This window comes from Chroicocephalus ridibundus, chromosome Z (genome assembly GCF_963924245.1).
Source record: "Chroicocephalus ridibundus chromosome Z, bChrRid1.1, whole genome shotgun sequence".
In the NCBI taxonomy this organism is placed as follows: Eukaryota; Metazoa; Chordata; class Aves; order Charadriiformes; family Laridae; genus Chroicocephalus; species Chroicocephalus ridibundus.
Genome location: NC_086316.1, coordinates 47,008,051 through 47,026,895, shown reverse-complemented (window position 1 = coordinate 47,026,895; position 18,845 = coordinate 47,008,051). Strand labels below are relative to the sequence as shown.

The following is an 18,845-nucleotide window of genomic DNA, read 5'->3' as shown; positions in this document are numbered from 1 at the left end:
GCCAGTTGGTTTCAGAATAAATGACAGCGGATTACAGCAGTGTGCGCCGGCCGTGCTCCCTGTGCGTGCCGGCGTGTGCACGTGCGTGCACAGGGGCAAGGGGGAAAAGGGTTTCCTTCCCTGTCACGGGACTCGTCAATTTCTATCCTCCGGAAGAATCATGACAAGATTTATCGTGACTATGTAGTAACATTGCCAAACTCAGGAAGGCAAAATAGCATGACCAAGTGAACCGCAACTGGTAATTAACTGCATTTGCCCTGTCATATCAGTTTCTTGCTCCCTCCATGTGTAAAAGGCAGGATGCTGTGTGAGGCGGCTTGTTAAAGCATAAGAAGTGCTTCCTGTTTCAAGAGAGAGCTCTTCATTAAGGCTGGAAGCTGGTGTGATTCAGCGCTCTGTACGCAGGGCTGTGGCTCGGTGTGGGACTGGACTGAGACCATGGGCACAGGTGCAAAGGGAAGAGATACAGAGGCCCCAGGAACGCACAGGCCACCTCCTGGAAAAATGGAGTGGCAGCATGAGAAATATTTTTTTTAAAGCTCGTAATAATTTTGAAAACGCTGCAGCTGCCAGTGCACCCCAAGTAACTTCTTTAATTTGGCTGGCAAAGCAAACAACATAACTGCACCTTCAGCGAAAGATAGAGTTACATTTGACTGTACTGTCGGACAACTCTGTTTGGCTTCAGCATGTATAAATATGTCAGGTTTTATTTTCTGTTTTACTGTTAGTGCTGAGCAGGAGTTAGAAAATCAGGACTGTTCACTCAAAAGCATGTCTGCAAAAGAATCCTCAAATTCAGAGTTCCTCTTACAGGAGATTTGGCTTCAGTTAAGGGATGCTTAAAACAAGGAAAACAAAAGTAAACCCCAGTTTAGGGGTGTTCTTGACAGTATTTTAACTTTTATTTTCTCTCTAAAAACACTTTGTGATGTTCTCTCCCTCCAGCCAAATGAAACTGGGATTTATATGCACTTTGAATGAAGCTGATTTATTGTATTTAAAAGGTTTAGGTACTAAAAAGGAGTTTCAATAAGTGCCTAATTTTCAGTATGAAATATTTCAAATGGAAAATATTTGCCCCAGGCCTAAATCCAGATTAAGTCCAGACTGTCAATTTGCTGGAATGGGGGAAAAATCAACTTAAAGAAAAGGTGGCTAGGCTGGAACGGAAATTACACCTTTCTATACTCAAAGCAGACAGAAATATTTTTTCTCTTGTTCAGAGACATATCATGCCTTCAAAGAGTGTTTATCCCTGCTGATGTTTCTAATGACTGATATCTTCCTAAATGTTCTCTTGAAATTTCCTGTATTCTGATGTTTTGCAGTAATGTGCAGTACTTTTGCTCTCTTTTGTGTCTGATAGGCTGCCTGGAAGTGGTTTTGGTGAGGATGTGCCGTGCCTTCAACCCACTCAACAATACTGTTCTGTTTGAAGGAAAGTATGGAGGGATGCAAATGTTTAAAGCCTTGGGTATGTTGATCTTCTTCTTTTCAACCAATTATGTTGAACCACATAGTGACAGATTTGTCTTTCTGAAAATAGTGATCCACAATGAAAATCTCCAGTAAATGTTGAATCCCCAAACCTCCAAACGTCTGGAAGCGAAAAAGAAAAAAGGTGACTCCACTAGCTGCCAGCAGTGATAAAAAGAGCAGCATGAGGGTTTTTCAGATAGATTTCTTAATCTGCCATCTGAAGTTTTGATAAAATGTATGTTTATGGCAGGAGCCAAGCAGTTTATCTTCATGGTTCAGTTATGCTTGATACATCAAATCACTCCCACTAATTGTGTCCCGCAGAAGGCAATTTTAGCTCCAGCAACAATGGGACTAAAATGATGAACTATTACAAAATATAGACAAAGACTTGCCTAAAATACTGTTTTGCCTAAAACTTTTAAGCTCATTTAGATTGAAACAATTGCTTCATTTCTCGAACATGATGTTGAGTGCTACCTGAAATGTTAACAGCTAAATGGATGACTTTTGCCCATCCATGAGACTGATACATTATCAGAAATTTATTCAGGATCAAACTCAAAGAAAGATAAGTGCTTCAAATGTATACATTTATCATATAGGTATATATTTTTTCTTATTTGCATATGGATAAACGTAACACTACTTTACAAGTTTAAAGCATTTATGAATGTGCATTGAATGTGCATTAGTTGATTTATTTTGGTCTTTATGATATTTTCATTAATATTTGTACTGATGATTAATAAAATTACATATGTGAAAGTTATTTAGGACAGGTCATTCATACCTCTTAATTTCAATATATGTTTAGAAATAGCATTGTTTTCCACACTGGGAAAAGAAAACCCTCTTCTAAGATGTCTCTGCAATATTTGTACAGGTTGTGCCCCCAATTCTTGATAATTTTTGTGCTCCACTGGGTGTTTTAGTGATGCATTTTCTTGGTAGGTAGAATTTTAATAGCTGATGAAAGGCACTTGTTTTAGAAGTACAGACATTCACTTACAATTTCTTTCAACACCAAAACAACTCACTTTTCGTGGCAGGTTAAAGAGCTGATGAATTTCTAGCATTGATTTTGTCCTCTGTTTTCTGCAGGTTCTGATGATCTGGTGAATGAAGCCTTTGACTTTGCAAAGAATTTATGTTCCTTACAGCTGACTGAGGAGGAGATTGCCTTGTTTTCATCTGCTGTTCTGATATCACCAGGTAGTTTTTCATTCCGAACACCACAATGATTTTTTTTTCATCCTTGTCCACCTCTATTTCTACCTGCTTAAACATCTGTTTGAGCAGTATTAAGCAATAGTAAGCAATGGAAGAATAGCTGAATTAGCCAAATATACCTCACTCTCTTTTTGGTAGACTGTCATGAATTACACGTACTGGAAACAGATCCAGAGTGTGGGGGTACAGACATGGAGCAGGATTGTATGGACAAGCCATGCAGGCTGGCGTTCCTCCAGACCATGGGCAGAGAAGCATGGTAGTCAAGGAGGTGCATGTTCCTCCGAGCATTTTCAGGGACCTCAAACCTCACAGCCCTGAACAGGTTATATAGTCTCTAACTATGATGGGCTTTTTTCTGTGGGTGTAAGAACATGAGCAGTAAAAATCTGTATGAGGTCCTGTCTAAATTTAGGTCCAGGTGAGAGGTGGTGATTCCAGGGGCAGCATCCTCTTTTTGACATATTCATATGGTATAACTCTGCACAGGCAAGCATGCATTCAGTTAGCGCTGGCTGTTTGGCCACAAAAAAGAGAGTTCTGTGATTGAATTTACTCAGATGGTACATCTGATACATAAGCTCACAGCTCAGTGTGAGATTTCTAAACACACCTCAGGGGAGGTAGATCCCCGGTTCCCTTAAAGGGCCTTTACAAAAAATCCCACCATGAATTATTTTTCCAGCCTGTTCTGCTAAAGACTTCCTCTAGGTCACTTTGCCCTTTTGCACATCTGTGGTGGAGATTATGTTAGGCAGAATTAGACTAGCACAGATGGTGTCAACATGTTCATTCTCATCATTAATGACACCTACTGAAAGGACTCTGCTCCTTTTATTTTCCCTTTGAGCAGTTCTTGCGGTCGTCTATTCAGAGGTGAAATGGTTGAGCTGGTGGCTCTTCATAGTGTTAGGCCAGGATATTGCTGGGATGACCTTGCAAACAGCAACCGTGTCCACCTCAGAGGCGTCCCAAGTGTGCGTAGGGGTGTGAGTTGCCTGTGCCCTGTCCCCCAGATGCCCTGACTTTCTCTGGGATGGGGTATGTGCAAGTGTCCTGGTGGGTCCCTGCCCATCAGCCCTCCTTCTGTCTGAAAAGACCAAAGCTGTGAACGTGACAGGGGTTGTGCAGCTAGTGCATGCTCCTAGTTAGCATTAGTGGCCAGTTCAGCACACTGACTCAGTGCAAAGCTGAAGACAACCTGGAAATCTGTTTGGGGTCTGGGCTGCAAAGTTCTTCATTAAGATGTTAATAAAGACTGTTCAGTGTTTCCAGCTGACTTCACATTATGAAGCCACAGGAAGAGGGTGGTGGGATCCTTGTAGACAGGATCTGTATTTCTCTTTTGTAGCAGCAGGAGGTTTTTCTACTCTTCGTTTTGTTTTCTTACAGTTAGGGACAAGAAAAGTAGGAGTTAACCGAACAGACAACAATAAGATCATTTCAAAGCTGCCTTCAAAGCACTTTGGATTGGATGGGTGCATCTCATCTGTAGGGAGAAAGAGAATTCAGTTATGTAATTTCTAGCCAAATTGAAAGGAAGTCATGTTTCTGTCTCCCAGGTAATCTTGGAGAGGAGAACAATTTATAGCCCTATTCAACAAAATCTGCTTGCAAAAAGCTTCTAGCATCTGAGTGTCCAGTGCCTTAGGCCTGAGCAAAACCTATTTAAGTAATGGAAAGATTTTAATGATTTTAATGGATTTCGGAACAAGTAATTTATGAAATGTGTTTAGCTGCAGGTAGGCATTAGATGGACATCAAAATTCTGATTCAGCTCTGCAGTTCTACATATGTTCCTTCAGTTTGCAAAGCACCAAAATCTCTTGCATTCTGCCAGCAGTTCATGTTGCCTGAGTGTCCACACTCTCACACACACACACACACACACACATACACACACACACTCTCATTTCTACTTCTTGCAGCTCTACTAAGTACTTGATAGAATAGCAACTCAGCACTGACTTTGAGACAGCTGTATTACAGGCATGTGTTGTAAAAGCTTCTCCATTACCTCTAGTAACGCATTTCAGTCCTGAAATACATCAGTCCTTATACACCCTTTCAGAGCTGGGTGTCTCCTGAATAGTGACTTCTGTTTCTGCTAAGTAGTACAGATAATTAGAGGCAATTCTAAGGGTTTTTTTACTACAATCAAGATTCAGGGTTAAAGGTGGTGCTGCAAGTTGAAATATTTAAATAATCCACAGTTCCCCATCCAAGTTGGATTTTTTCTCCTTGCAAGCAAGAGGACACATACAGTGTCTCCTATTCCTTTAACCAAAAAAAAAAAAAGTGAAAGTGCTTGATTCATGCTGAGTGCTTATTTCTGTAGTCTGTAAGCATGTTTATCTTTAGTCATAGAAGACGCAAGAAGAAAGAAATGATAGGCTGCAGCAGCATGTACATGAGTGAAAGCAATCTCTCCTCCACAAAAAGACTGCCAATTTGGATTGTGCAAATAATTCCTATTTTAGGTGGGCTGCTAAGTTTGGGAGTGAGAAGGCAGGGCAAATCAATACAGATTGAACTCATATTGAAATTTGCCATTTATTTTCTTAGAAAAATTATATCAGTAAACAATAGAGAAAGAAATAATTTCCTTCCACACTAAATGTTCTGGTTTCTTCACAATAAATTGTTTCATCTTGGGAACATATGTAAAAATTTAAAAAAGGAAGCACTTCTTCACAGAATTACCTGCACACCTGTGTTTCCATCTGCTAATATAAGTACACAGAGATTCCCTATGCAAAGTACTCATATTCAAGTTTCTTTTCTACAGAAGCCACCATCCTGAAAGGTGATACTTGTGCCCTTGGTCTCAGTGTTTAGGTAGTTTACAGGAAACAGAGTGGTTCCACCGGGAGTCAGGGGACCTAAAAACATCCATTAATACAATCGCTAAGGTTGCAAAAGCCCAGTGTCAGACCCATTTTCCATCTAATTCAGAGCACAAATCCAGATTTTCCACTTTAGGGTGGACCTAACCACTCTGCTTGAAGGTGATACTTTAACTTGGTTTCTGATTTCAAAGGTTAAAATATCGTAGAAGGAGTCCAGTGAAGGTTGCAGAGGCATCTCCACCTGCAAACATGCCAAAGCCAGGTGGTAAGACAGTAACCTGGCGCCCTGCTGTGTGCCAGTCCCTCTTCTGAAATTCTGACTGGCCATGTTCCTTTTTTCCATCTTCCTTTTTACAAAAGCAGATCTTGCGAGCTGCCTCTCACCTTCTTTCCTACACTATTCTCCAGCCTGGTGGCCTGTGCACTCTTTAAAGATACACAAGTTCAAAACCCAAAAGGAAAAGTACAGAATTGAACCACTGCTTCTTATATCCTGTATGGGTAGCCACTGATCTGTTGACTTTTTCCTGCACTTTTGTGAATATAACTAGAGGGACCTGGAGAATTCCAACCAAATTTGCAGATGGCTTTCAGGTGGTAGAAACCACATTTTGGGAGACGAACTTAATATCCATTGTAAAAGTTTCACCTAGCTCTTGTCATGAATTTAAGAACTCTTGTGTTGTATACAGCATGTTTCATGACACACAAGTGATTAAGCCTGTCCTCCAAGAGCCTCAGTCTATTTTTAGGGTTATTCTTGTGACAGAAAGATAAATCTTTAAGGATTCCTCCCTATGATAAATCAATTTAGCTCCAGTCTGCCACAATAGGCCTCAAATTAACATTATTGAAAGGTGTGTTTTTGCAAAAGCATAAATTTTAGTACCTAACCTATGAATTCTATATATTACTGTGTGCTTATTTGTGTAGATGCTACATGTCCTCTCAGCCAATTCTGTTTCTATGGCCCCTGGTGGCATAGGATCCATTGGCTTACTTTCTTGGGAGCATGATTTTCTAAGCTTTGCAAAAAGATTATTTTCTTTTTCCCGATCATCCATTAAGTAGATGGAGGTTTAGTTATCTCTCTTTCCATAGTACCTGGCAATGGACACTTTTCATACAGCCTTCTCCACAGACAGTCAGACATGTGACAGAATCCTGCTTCTCCTGTGATGAAATACTATTCAGCTCCAGCCTCTGTGGCATGTGTTCTTATTGAAATGGTCAACTCATATTATTTCTATGGATTATTTTGTGACAGGGAGTGGGTGAAAGAGGTCCGAAAGTGACAGGGATTTTCCTGCACTTTTCAATTTATACATGAAGATTTATTCCATGTGATGAAGTAGATTTTCTTATTTTCTGTTTGAAAGCTAAAATCTGTACCCAAGAGTTGTTCTGGATTGAGGGAGAGAGGGAGGAAGAAAGAAGTTTGCAGCATGGGAAAATGGAAGGTTTATTGGTGCTGTAAGCACATTGCATTAATGGGTTTGGGATTGCCTTGGGGTCTGCTACTTCTCTTTCTTTCTTTGTGTTTTTGTCTCCAGAAGCTATGACTTGTGAGAATACAGATCTTAAGGACGACCTCCTACACTTGGGGTTTGAGTTCAGTAGAAACCATATAGGTTTCCAAACAGCTGTGTCTGTAGCTGTTATTCTCCCAGATAATCTTTTCTTTTGTGTTGTTTAAAAAGAGAACATTTTTAAATAATGAGAAATTTGCACTTCAAGACATTGCAACAACTCATAATTCTTTTGAATTATTAAAGAAATTCTTTTGAAGGAAGCCATTTCTTTTTATTCAGAATATAATATTTGGTCTCAAAATGTTAGCCTAGTAAATAATGAGATATATTTTATTTTAATTTTTAAATAATTATATTCTATTATTTTCAAAGAACTGTTTTGATCAATATGTTTATTATTTATGTATTAAGACACTGAGATAACATGCCATGTTTTTCACCTAGCCACTATGAAGTTAGAAGAACATTGATTGTACCAGCAGAGAATAATAAAATGGTTGGGCCTGGTTTCATTTCTACTCCCATCTTTATCTCTAACATCCTGGTTTAAACAAAGAGATGCAGAGCCAACACTGTAGCTGTTAATTAAACTCTCAGGTGTTCCTTTAATGGATTAAGATACTTTGCCTCCGAAACCATGTGTTAATTATCATTCAGTCCTTCCTCATGGGAATTATGATTGCTGTGAATGCTTGCCAGCATGGGACACTGTGCTTATCCATGAGCCTGCCCCACGCCTGTGCATTCTTGACTTTGGGTCTTGATTTTTTTTTTTCTCAGATCGAGCCTGGTTAATAGAGCCAAGGAAGGTCCAGAAGCTTCAGGAAAAGATTTACTTTGCACTTCAACACGTGATCCAGAAGAACCACCTTGACGATGAGACTTTGACAAAGGTACATAGTTAAAATGAAGAGCCAAGCACTCCTTGATCGTCACTCTTTTTTTTTTTTTTGATAGCCATTTCTCCATGCATTGCTTCATTAATGTAACCTAAAAGCAACACACTATGTGCTTGCAATGTATAGGAGAAGTAAGGCTTGTTTTTCTCTTGTCCCTGGCTCCTCTTACTCCATTTGTTTTTCAGTCCACTAATATTTTTAATTGGTATCCTAGCAAGAATGAGACTGCCTTAAAAAAATACCCCTAGATGCAATTGTTAAATGCATTTTTGGCACTTGACTAAAATTTCCAGGACAGTTGTTTTTAGACTCTTACGGTAGGACAATGTCTGGTCTTTTGGATGGGTAGTTTTGATGGCATTCAGAATATTGGATTCAGTTACCCAACAAGATGATAACATAGTTCATTTTGGAAACCAGAATTTATACTAAATTTTCTTCCTCCCTCTTCCTTTTCTTTTTATTTTAACATCTCGCAGTTAATAGCCAAGATACCAACCATTACTGCACTTTGCAACTTGCACGGAGAGAAACTACAGGTATTTAAGCAATCTCATCCAGATATAGTGAACACACTCTTTCCTCCATTATACAAGGAGCTTTTCAACCCAGACTCAACCACTGGCTGCAAGTGAAGGGGATAATAGAATTTTCACGTAGTCATGGAATGCGTCACTGTTAAGACAAAAAGAAATGTTTTCATGAAGAACTTATTAAAAATGTCACTACTGCAACACTAGGAATGTCCTGCACTTAATAGAATTATTTTTCACCGCTACAGTTTGAAGAATGTAAATATGCAACTCTGAGTGGGGATGTCTTTTTTCTCTTTTCTTTGTTTACTTTTTTTTTTTTTGAACTGACAATGAATATACAAATATAGGACACTGGGTGTTACCTTTTCCTTTTTTTTATTTTATTTTATTTTATTGGGGGATGTTTTGGGAGACAACTGTTCCTAGAATTTTATTGTAGATATACATGAGAATAGAGCAGTACTTTGCAGTATTACTCTTGCTGTTTATTGTTAAAATATAATTTAAGAAAATTCCACTTATTAGACTTGCCTATTTCTATGTTTTTAGATAGTTTAATGCATGTGGAAATTTGTAGCTGTCTTGAAAATTATGGTGCATGTATGGAATACACATATATATATATATGTGCTATATACTTTTATATATATATATGTAGGTATTATATGCATACATGCTGTAGCTTAAAAATCCCATGCCTACTTTTAAAGGATGCTCAGCCCAGCTGTCATGCATTTCTTACTCTCCGAGTAATTTATTAGATTTACTTTGGGCAAACAAGATCTGCTTTGCCAGTCAGAGTTAAATTATCAGCTGCCGATGTGTAATGACAGGATCACTTCTGAGATATATGTAATGTAGTGCATGTGTGCAGTCCGTAAATGAAACATCAGGAATGTATCAATGGTGCAAAAGCCTTGTCTGGAGGATTTTAGTGGAGAGAGGAAAACTTTTTATTTTTATTTTCTCCCTGCTACAGGGATAGAGCATATATAAAAGCAAACATTGTAGGACCTGATGTGAGCAAAGTATCTGAAACATGGAGTAAAAATGTAGACTATCCCACACATATATTTTTCTGATTTGACACGTGGTTTTATTTTATATATATATTGCTTTGAAAAGTCGTTGCAAGGCTTGGTTTGTTTTTTGCCGAACTCAATGGAAAGACACGTAATGAACTCAGTGAAAACCACAGGAAGCCTAAAATGTAGCTCTGAAGAGTAGTGGCAGAGGGAGGAAGGGAGGGAAGGAGGAGGAAAGTCAAATCGAGCAATGTCCATGCTTACAAACATGAATATAACTATCACTGTTTCTGACAAAGCCATCATCTAGATGGGACTGATGGTTTCCATTACACGCATACATATATGTATGTTACATACACATGCCTATATGTATGTATATGTCTGTATGTATATAACTGTATATATATACATATATAGGGTTGAGTCTACTTCAGGAGGGGAGCAAAGTATTGGGGCTTTTTTTTTTTTTTGTCTGTCTCTGAATTGACTTTATGTGCATTTGCTTGCAAAACCAAAGGCAAACACAGAGAGGAGTGGAAGACTGCCATGGACTTAATCTTTTGGATTAATTAAGTTTAATTAGCAGTCATGATTAATGTATTTGGATTTTGCCAGAGATACAAAACATAGACCTTTTAGCTATGGAAGAGGGATTCCATTTCTGCTGCGGCTGTGTCCTTACCACCACTTTTACCCATTGTGAGCTTTTTCAGAGAAGTCTCCTCCAGGGACGCCAGTGGGGGGTGTAGAACAGAAATGAGAGGAAGCAGACAGTGGGGAAGAAACGAAGTGAAGGCAGGATCACGAGCAGATACATTTCTTTATTTCAAATTTCAAAGAGAAGTCAGTGCCATCCAAGGCAAGGCGAGGAGCAGCACACTGTCCAGGAGGTCAAAGGCCCTGCTGTCTGCCAGGCTGCACAGCAGAGCGGTGTCACAGGGAGCCCACAGGGACACAGCTGGGACACGGGGTTGCTGTGGAAACTTGGTTTGTTGCAGTGACAACTTAATGCCTCCAGCTTTTCCAGCAGACTCGCGCGGCTCTGGTCCCGATCTTCTGTTCCCTTTTCTGCATGACCAAGTAATTCGCAAGCTATTCCAAGTATTTTGTGGAGTTTTCCCTTGCCCTCCATCAGCCGGTTTGCAAGTTTACATTCATTTTTCATGGCAGAATCCAGTCTAGACAACATCAACATCTATTTGCTCTGGTTTAGCAATGCCAGACCAGACACAAGAAGAGTTACAAACCTTCAGCTAATAAATATTTCTCTGTAGGTACATTACAATTTCAAAAACAAAAAAAATGCATAGCAAAGTTAGTTCTGCTTAGAATTTTGTTGCAAGTATGACAAGCTCTTCAGAATTACTTATCCCTATAGAACAGCAACTTCTAAAATACCTTTTTTGCTCCAAATTCAGAGCACATTTTCTGATCTCCACTGATTACCTTAAAATATCTTCAATTAACACAATAAAGCATTGCTCTTGATGCTTCTGTATACCACTTAAACCCTAAGATTGGCATTCCCTTATAAGGTGATTTATCTGTTTGCAGCCCCTTTTACAAGGCAAATCCATGAAAAAGACCTCAAACTCAAACTCTTTCTACTGTCAAAATACTTAATTAACTATATTTATGTACTGCTTGTGTGAATTTATTTGTGAAAAAACTTGTCAAACTGAACCCTAGAAGTGCTCTGTTTTAGCTGCAAGGGATTCATGTTTTCCTTGTCTTTTCCAACGCAAGAACACACACACATACATTTCTTTGAAATCCTTTATAAACTTGTTTTCAGTATATCAAAAGTAACATATTTAGCCAACCCACAGAAATATAGGATATGTGATAAATATTACTGTTCTTAGTGCTGATAAATAAAAAGGTTTGTCATGTTTATAAATAGTTCTTCACAATTACATGTTACATCTTGAAAATCTTTTGTTCTTTCCAAATAAGCGAATCAGTCCTTGGGATTTTTGACTTATGTCTTAGGCAAGATAACCAAATAGAGATCACCAGTGAAAAAGACATTATTTAATCATTATCTGCAGGGCTTTTAATCCTTAAAGCACTATTCTTAAATCACTGCAACCTGATGACCTTTTCAATCAGTAAGGATTACTGCCACTTTTTAAAGATGCGGAAATGAAGGAAAAGTTAAATGACTTGCCAGAGACCACAGGGGTAGCCATACCCAGTCCTACAATAAAAATGGATCCATACATCCTGGTCCTAAAAATATTAAGAAGCTGGTACACAACATCTTTATTGCCATTGATAGGTGATAGCCTGTACAAACAATTGCAAATATTGCTAAACAAATATTTATCTTCAAATAAGGTTAACTATCAACAGAATGCTCTATTTTTGTTACTACCTTTACGGAATTTGAGCAAATAACCTTGTTGTTTATTTGGAAAATAAAAATTCGTTCTCATACATTATTTATTTGTGGTAACTGATATTAAGGCTGATTAATTTTATTTAATTTTCTGTGGTTTGGGATTGGTCAAATAGGTAAAGTAGTACCTCTTCTGCCCTTTATTGGCTGAGTTTAGAACAGCAAATAATGATTGCACACTACAAGCTGGATTTTTGTTGCAGGTTTTGATACATGATCATTTATACCCAGAGTTCCAATTCTTGGTATTGGATTCATATGTTCAAGTTATCCATAGACTTTAATAAAATAGCATGAATTCAAGTAAATAACTGCATAATCCACTCATAAAATGCATTTCAGAAAATAATAGTTCTGCACTTAATTTCTTCTTGGCTTTCATCAGTATCTGAAGCTCTTCAATTAAATCTCTAGAACTAGGATTTGTCACATCTGCTTTTTGTAGTAATTGGTTATGTTTGTTGATTTTTTTAGTGACAAGCTTTTCAAATGGGACACATACTTTAATGATTGATTAACCTGGGATCTTTAACAAAAGGATATTTAAAGCATGTATTGAATCTTCTATCATTGCTCTCAGATAATTCAACTACATTGATCTAAATTATCCTTGGCATCAAGTAAGCAGATGTGAGCCATTCGTTACACTACCACAGAGACTTAATTTTGGTGTAAATGTCACTCTTGCCAGCTCTTTGTATAAAGAATTAATTCCAAGAGTCATATTTCCTTCTAATGGAAAGATTGCTTTAGCAATTGCTAGAAAAAGAACAGGGTAATAGAAGGCACTCAGCTGAGCTAACTTGTTTCCAAAAGCAACGTATATTTTTTGATTGGTTTGTGATAGGCAGCATTTAGGAATTGATTCTGCAAGTTGTCAGGCTCCCTTAGCTCTATCTAGCGCCACTAAAAATGGAGGCATCTCAGCACCACACAGAAGGTGCTCAAGCCCTCATAAAGTCGAAGGCCCTTAGATTTAAGAGGTCCCCTTTGAGCTTTGCAGAGCACAAGTCAGATGTTATCCTCATACTTGCTTTTTAATGTTTTTACTTCACGCTTCCCATTGTTTATTTCAGCTCCATTTCACAGGGATCAGTTTATTCCTCCTGTTGTGCCTTGGGCACCAATGCTGTCCCGATGCCTGTGCCAGGTTATGGTGCTCCAGGTAGAGCAGTTACCAGACATCCCCATGAAGATGAGCTTTATTATCTGATATTCTTTGTTTTCATGGTGGCAGCTTGCACAGGTGTACGTTTCCCTTTGGGAGAAATTGCAGGGATTTCTGACGTAACAACTTCTACACAAAGGGGATGCAAAGCTGCTTTTGTGCTCTGGCGTCTCAGCCTCCCACCACCAGGCTGTGTGAGCTGCTCCAAGGCTGCAGCAGTCTCACGAAGTGGCCAGGCAGCACAGTTAGAGGTGTGCAGCTCATGGGTCCTTTCCCTGTTGTCTTTTTCACTCACCCTGCTGTGCTACAAAGCACATTTGCGTGATGGTCAGCCTCCCCCATCCTCCTTTGTCCTGACTCCGCATTGACTGTGCTGTTTCCAAAAGAGCCAAGGTCCGGCCTGGAAGCTGGTTCCTATTTTCAGAGTCATTGTCTATTGGACGTCCCAGGAATATACAACTGGGCAATAAGATCAAACTGAGACATGAAAGAGTTTTTTGTCCAAATAAATTATGTCTAAGCATATATGAAATGGAAACCTGAGACAGAACAGCTTGCTTTTCCCTGTCAATAAGAAAATAGTGTATTTACGCCCACCAACCTGTCCCAGCACTTTCTGCCTCCACTCTAGAAACTAACTCCTATCTCTGACGTCCATTAGGAACAGTGTGTTGGAGACCCAGTCCTCTTCTTTCCTTTTTAAGTTTCACGCTTTGTAAATGACAATCACTGCTTGATGCAGATGTTGCACTGTATGCCACTCAGGGATGTTTCATTACTAAAAATAGCTATATAAATATAACAGTGATAATAAGGAAAAGAATGTTAGAGGCTTCGAAGGGCGCAGGTAGAGCTGCCCAAATGAACGTGACCCAGACAAGGCTTTCAAGCCGGTGATTAGGGGTAACATTGGTATAAACTGAATTCACTGTCAGCATTTCCTCAGCTTGAAGCAGGACTCACTTCACCCATTGTTTCACAGTCAGTGGAGCCCTACTGACCTGTCAGTTTGGGATGTTAAAGTCCCTTTGGAAACAAAATGCAAGCAAGCTTTGTATGAGTTACTGAATTTAGACAACTGACAAAAGCAAGTGCAGTTTAAAGATCCTGAGTTTAGGTACCATTAATGTGAGCTCACATTCAGAATTGCTGCAGGCAGGTAAGAAGAAAGGTTAAGATATGGAATTAATGATAGTACGTCAGCAATGACAGCAACAGTTATGCTGAGCTACCACATGGAGAAATGACAATAAAAAGCAAGTAACATAAAGTGGCTAACAGCTACCCTTTCCTCTCAGGGATGCACAAAATCATAGCTACTGCCAGGCCTCTGTAGCAATGCTTCTCCATGGTAGGACCAGTCCTTTTCTTACCTCAAGCAAACATGACCCCATTTGATACTGCGCTAGTGAAGAATGCTCCCATTTCCTAGAATTTTTAAATGCGCTTCTGCTTATCCCTAGCTTTACACCACATGTTTTCTACAGACCTGTCATTACAGGAACACACACAGAAAGACAAATTACAGTGGATTATATTGCCAGTCATTGAGTTAATTCTAGATCTCCAACCAAGAGGTTTTCCTCAGTTCTAAGTACGATCATTGCTCCTGTTCTCACAGTGAGTATGTATGGGGTTTGACCCCTTCCATCTTCTGAATTCCCTACACCTAGAAAATGGGTGGACAACTTCAAGAGGTGGAAAGGAGAGGCCAATATCCTTATGCATCAAAGTTTTCATAACTATATTCTTTGCCAGCTGTCCCATTGCAATTTGAATTTTAGTCTTTGAGGTTGCTAGGAGACATGTCCAAGTGACTGAAATACTTGTTAGCATGCTACTTGCCTCTTAAAAAGAACAGTCTTCTGGCCAGAAGACCTTGCTTCTCTTTCCTTTTATACCTAGCTCCTAATAAATGAGGCCTGGAGTGGTAAATGATTCAACTTTGCTGTTTCTCAAAGCTGATCTTCACCTGCAGCCCGCAAGGGAGGCTCCACCCGGGAGGTAGGAAGCAGGCTTCTTCCTCCTCTTTCTCCCAGCCTCCATGTCCTCACTTACCTGTGTTGTCCCTGCATGTGTTGTCCCTGCAAGTAAGGCTGTGTGACAATGAGCCCAACACCCCAGTAGTTTACCATCCGAGAAGCGGTTTGCAGCAGATCACTTGACTATAAAAGCCACTTGTGCATGCAGTCTGCAGACAAAAGCCATTGTGAAGAGAAGCGATGTAAAATTTCTACAGTGGTAGCTCACAGATCAGTAACTCTCCTAAAAAGGCAGCCCGAATGTCCAGCGACATGGTGGGTGTGTCGGTGTCCTCCAAACGATCCTTGCATTTCATTTGTGCTGAGGGAATAAGGCAAGGCACAAAATGCTCTGGGAAAAGAGAGATATTTCCTGGATGTTACTGCAGGCAGCGAGGATAATACTGCTCACAGTGAGTTCAGTAACATGATGTACTACATTTACATAATTTCATCATCCTCACAATTCAAGCACAGCACATAGGGAGAGTGAAAGAAAACATCATTGGATATAGCAGCAATAAATAAATTATAAGTGTTTCTTTGTAACTGTACTTGCAGAATTTGTTTGCTTTGCACGTGGTGTTCTGTACAATAACATAAAGAAAAAACTTCATCTAATGTAGATATCACAGTGTTTTTGCGTATTTCTTGGATTCGTTGGATGGAGCTGCTAACTTGTGAGCGAAGATACTGCTGTTGAGAAAAATGTATGTGCTTCAAGAAAAGGCTGAGGCCCTTGTTTATGGCTATACATTGGCAGCAGTAAAGTATGTTCAATATAAAACTCTGTCTGGACAGAATTTAAAAAAAACATCTCTTCGTTTTCAATATTACAATCACGTTGGTCCCTTATTTGGGCAACCAGAACGCAACTGCATTGAAAAACAAGCAGGGCCAGATGGTCAACCACAAAGAACAGGAAAGAACAGGCTTTACCTTGAAGACTGTTCCAGATAAAACCAGCTTATTTAACAAAAAAATAAAAAAATATAAAAAAAAAGCACTTATACTTGTCTTGAGTAGACACACAGCTTAATAAGTCCAAGTAACTACATTAGGCTGTTGACTTTGGGGATTCAGATTCAGATGCACTACATTTGTGTTTTTTTAATGTGTCACTTCAATGTCAGAATCAGGCAAAAAAAGGTGTTTTGTTGTTAGTAAGAAAAGCGAATAATCATTCAACCCTACAGAGTGTGGACCACACATTCTCGTGCAGTAGATGGGGATTTATTCGTGCACTTATTCTTAAAAAGCCACTGAGTAGCATAGCGAGTGAACTAGCCGTGATAGTCTTTGCCTCTTGCGTGACTGCAATGTGACCTCTGGTAGGCTACGGGGAGCGGCTCTGTGATTGTACTTGTGGCCACAAATAAAGCACAACCGAACTCTAAGCTGTTATCAACACCCAGCTAAATCAAATGCATGGGCTATTTTGAGATTTATGCTAATCGCTGTGAGATAATTCCCATGTTAAACTAATTACTCTGGTTGTAATGGACGGATGGTATAAATAAAATAGGAATGAGAATAGCAACAAAATCCCTTATTTTACAGCTGCACTCTCTGCCTCATCTGATTAACACTAAAGAAAGTTACTTAAAAACTAAACAAACAAAACAAGAAGAAAGAAACCTGAGTATGTATTGTAGAAATGTAGAAGACAAATAAAATATTTTTTCAAATGTAATTACTTTTAATATATGCTTGTGGAAGGTCTGATACTATGTATGCTGTCTCTGTAATTTTTGCTGTAAATAACTTGGGACAGTGAATACACTGACTTTTTCTATGTCTCTGTTTAAGCATAAGACTTTGTAACGATTTTTTTTAAAGAGGAAAAACATCAAAGAGCAAATTATGTACTTGCTTCCTGTAAGTGTAATGTACTCTTCAGTTTTTATGGAAACTGATTGTAATAGATAAAGCCTTTTGACCAGCCATTGATGTTTAGTGTATACTTCTGTTTGTAATGGGGAAAAAAAAAAAGATGGGATTGACAATGAAACATGACCCCGGTGAGTCTGTACAGTGAGTATTGTATTAATACCTGCAGACTGCATTTGACTAATATAATTTGAAGAAAGGTTGCTCAAGCAAATAATGTTTCCTTACGGCATATGGCTTTTATGAATCCTTCTGGCATGAATTATATTAATAGAAACATTTCTTTCTTTCCAATGAGCAAAATATTTTTGTATGTCTTCAATTTCTTATTCAAATTTGAGGTCAGGTCACTCATTAGCTGTAATCTGAAGCCATAACTGACCTTCACCAAATACATGTTTTAAAGATCATAATAGAAAAAGAAATTATGTCCAGTTTATCGACAGCTATAATAACACAGGCAGGAGCATAAATAACACACAAAGTATTTGGATGCTTTTCTGGCATCTCAATATGACTTTAATGGCTAGTATTTTATGATTACCAATTTATAAAAAAGAAAAACATAATTAAAATAGATATTTAGATTTAAATGAAACTTTCTAATATTTTTGAAATATCCCTGAAAATGCTTCCTTGCTTTTAGGATTATGAGAGAAACTGATTTTTCATATACTCCCCACTTTCAAATATCTAATGTTTTTATCCTATTTCCAGTTCATTTTGTTAGAGTGAAATGAGATGTTAAGACCCAGATCTCCAAGCCCTGAGCTATTTGGTGCTTGGCTGTAGCTATATTGTTGCAAATCAATTTGATTTGAATTTTGAGAGTGTGTTGTTTGCTACTTGATAAGCATGCTTACCACTGTTGGTAACACAAAGGAGTTGCATTGCCCGTCAAGAAGTGGCATAAAAAACAATTAAATAAAATATGAGTAACACTCAGAATGAATCACTCTCAAAAGCTGAATACAAATTCCTTTCTAAAATCAAATGCCTCATAGAGTCAACAGTGATTTTTTTTTTTTTTGAAGCATAATTGTATAATAATTATGATGTATCTTAACTGGCTTGTAGATGCTAAAAGCAAAAACTGCAAATGAACCATGGCATGCTGGGTAAAACTCTGGCTCCATTGAAACCTACGGCAAAACCCCTCACTGATTTCCATGGAGTCAGGAGTTCATCCAGCAATTTTACATCTGCAATTTTCTTCTGATCTTTCTCCCTTGTTTAATATAACCAACCTAATTTATGTGTATGTGAGTAAAAATACAGCCTGATTCATTTAGAAAGTGACTGTTGAGGGTTTTATTTTTTACCATGAATTTTGTAGGACCAGCATCCCTGTCAAATGAAAAGGTTCTATATTACTTTAGAATGTAATAGATTTTTGTCTTATTTTATGTCCTGTAAGTTATTAGTTCAATACTGTTAGCATTCCATAATAATGCACACATGATTTTTGAATGTTTTCTGTAAATGACAATCAATGTTGATGAAGTTCCTTTCTTTAACGCAAAATTAAAAAAAAAAATGTATAAGAAAATAAATTCTCTTGTGTGACTTTTTTTCCCCATCCCCTTAAATTACCTGGATCTGTCAGGAAAAGGTGCAGGGTATGCATTTCCAAAGGGTAAAAACAAAAACCTAAACATCAGGAGCCTGTACTTATTTTCAGGTTTTCTCTTAACCTATTGAATTAAATATAGCATGTTGCTCCATCAATGCACCAAAAGTGGCTCTGTTTTGCAATTTAAATTAGAGCTGCAACTTTTGAATATGCAAATTGTTAGATTTATT

The 18,845-nt window shown here is 38.4% G+C and overlaps 1 protein-coding gene across 2 annotated transcripts in view; it reads left to right on the top strand.

The window, feature by feature from the left end:
- The window catches only part of RORB (RAR related orphan receptor B), a 148,521-nt gene extending 129,966 nt beyond the window's left edge, over positions 1-18,555 (top strand). For both annotated transcript variants that reach the window (XM_063320394.1, XM_063320395.1), the window contains 4 exons: positions 1,373-1,480; positions 2,590-2,700; positions 7,880-7,992; positions 8,478-18,555. In XM_063320394.1, the coding sequence (XP_063176464.1) occupies positions 1,373-1,480; positions 2,590-2,700; positions 7,880-7,992; positions 8,478-8,633 (488 nt within the window). In that variant the 3' untranslated portion in view covers positions 8,634-18,555. The remainder of the gene's footprint in view (positions 1-1,372; positions 1,481-2,589; positions 2,701-7,879; positions 7,993-8,477) is intronic.
- The last annotated feature ends 290 nt before the right edge of the window (positions 18,556-18,845 follow it).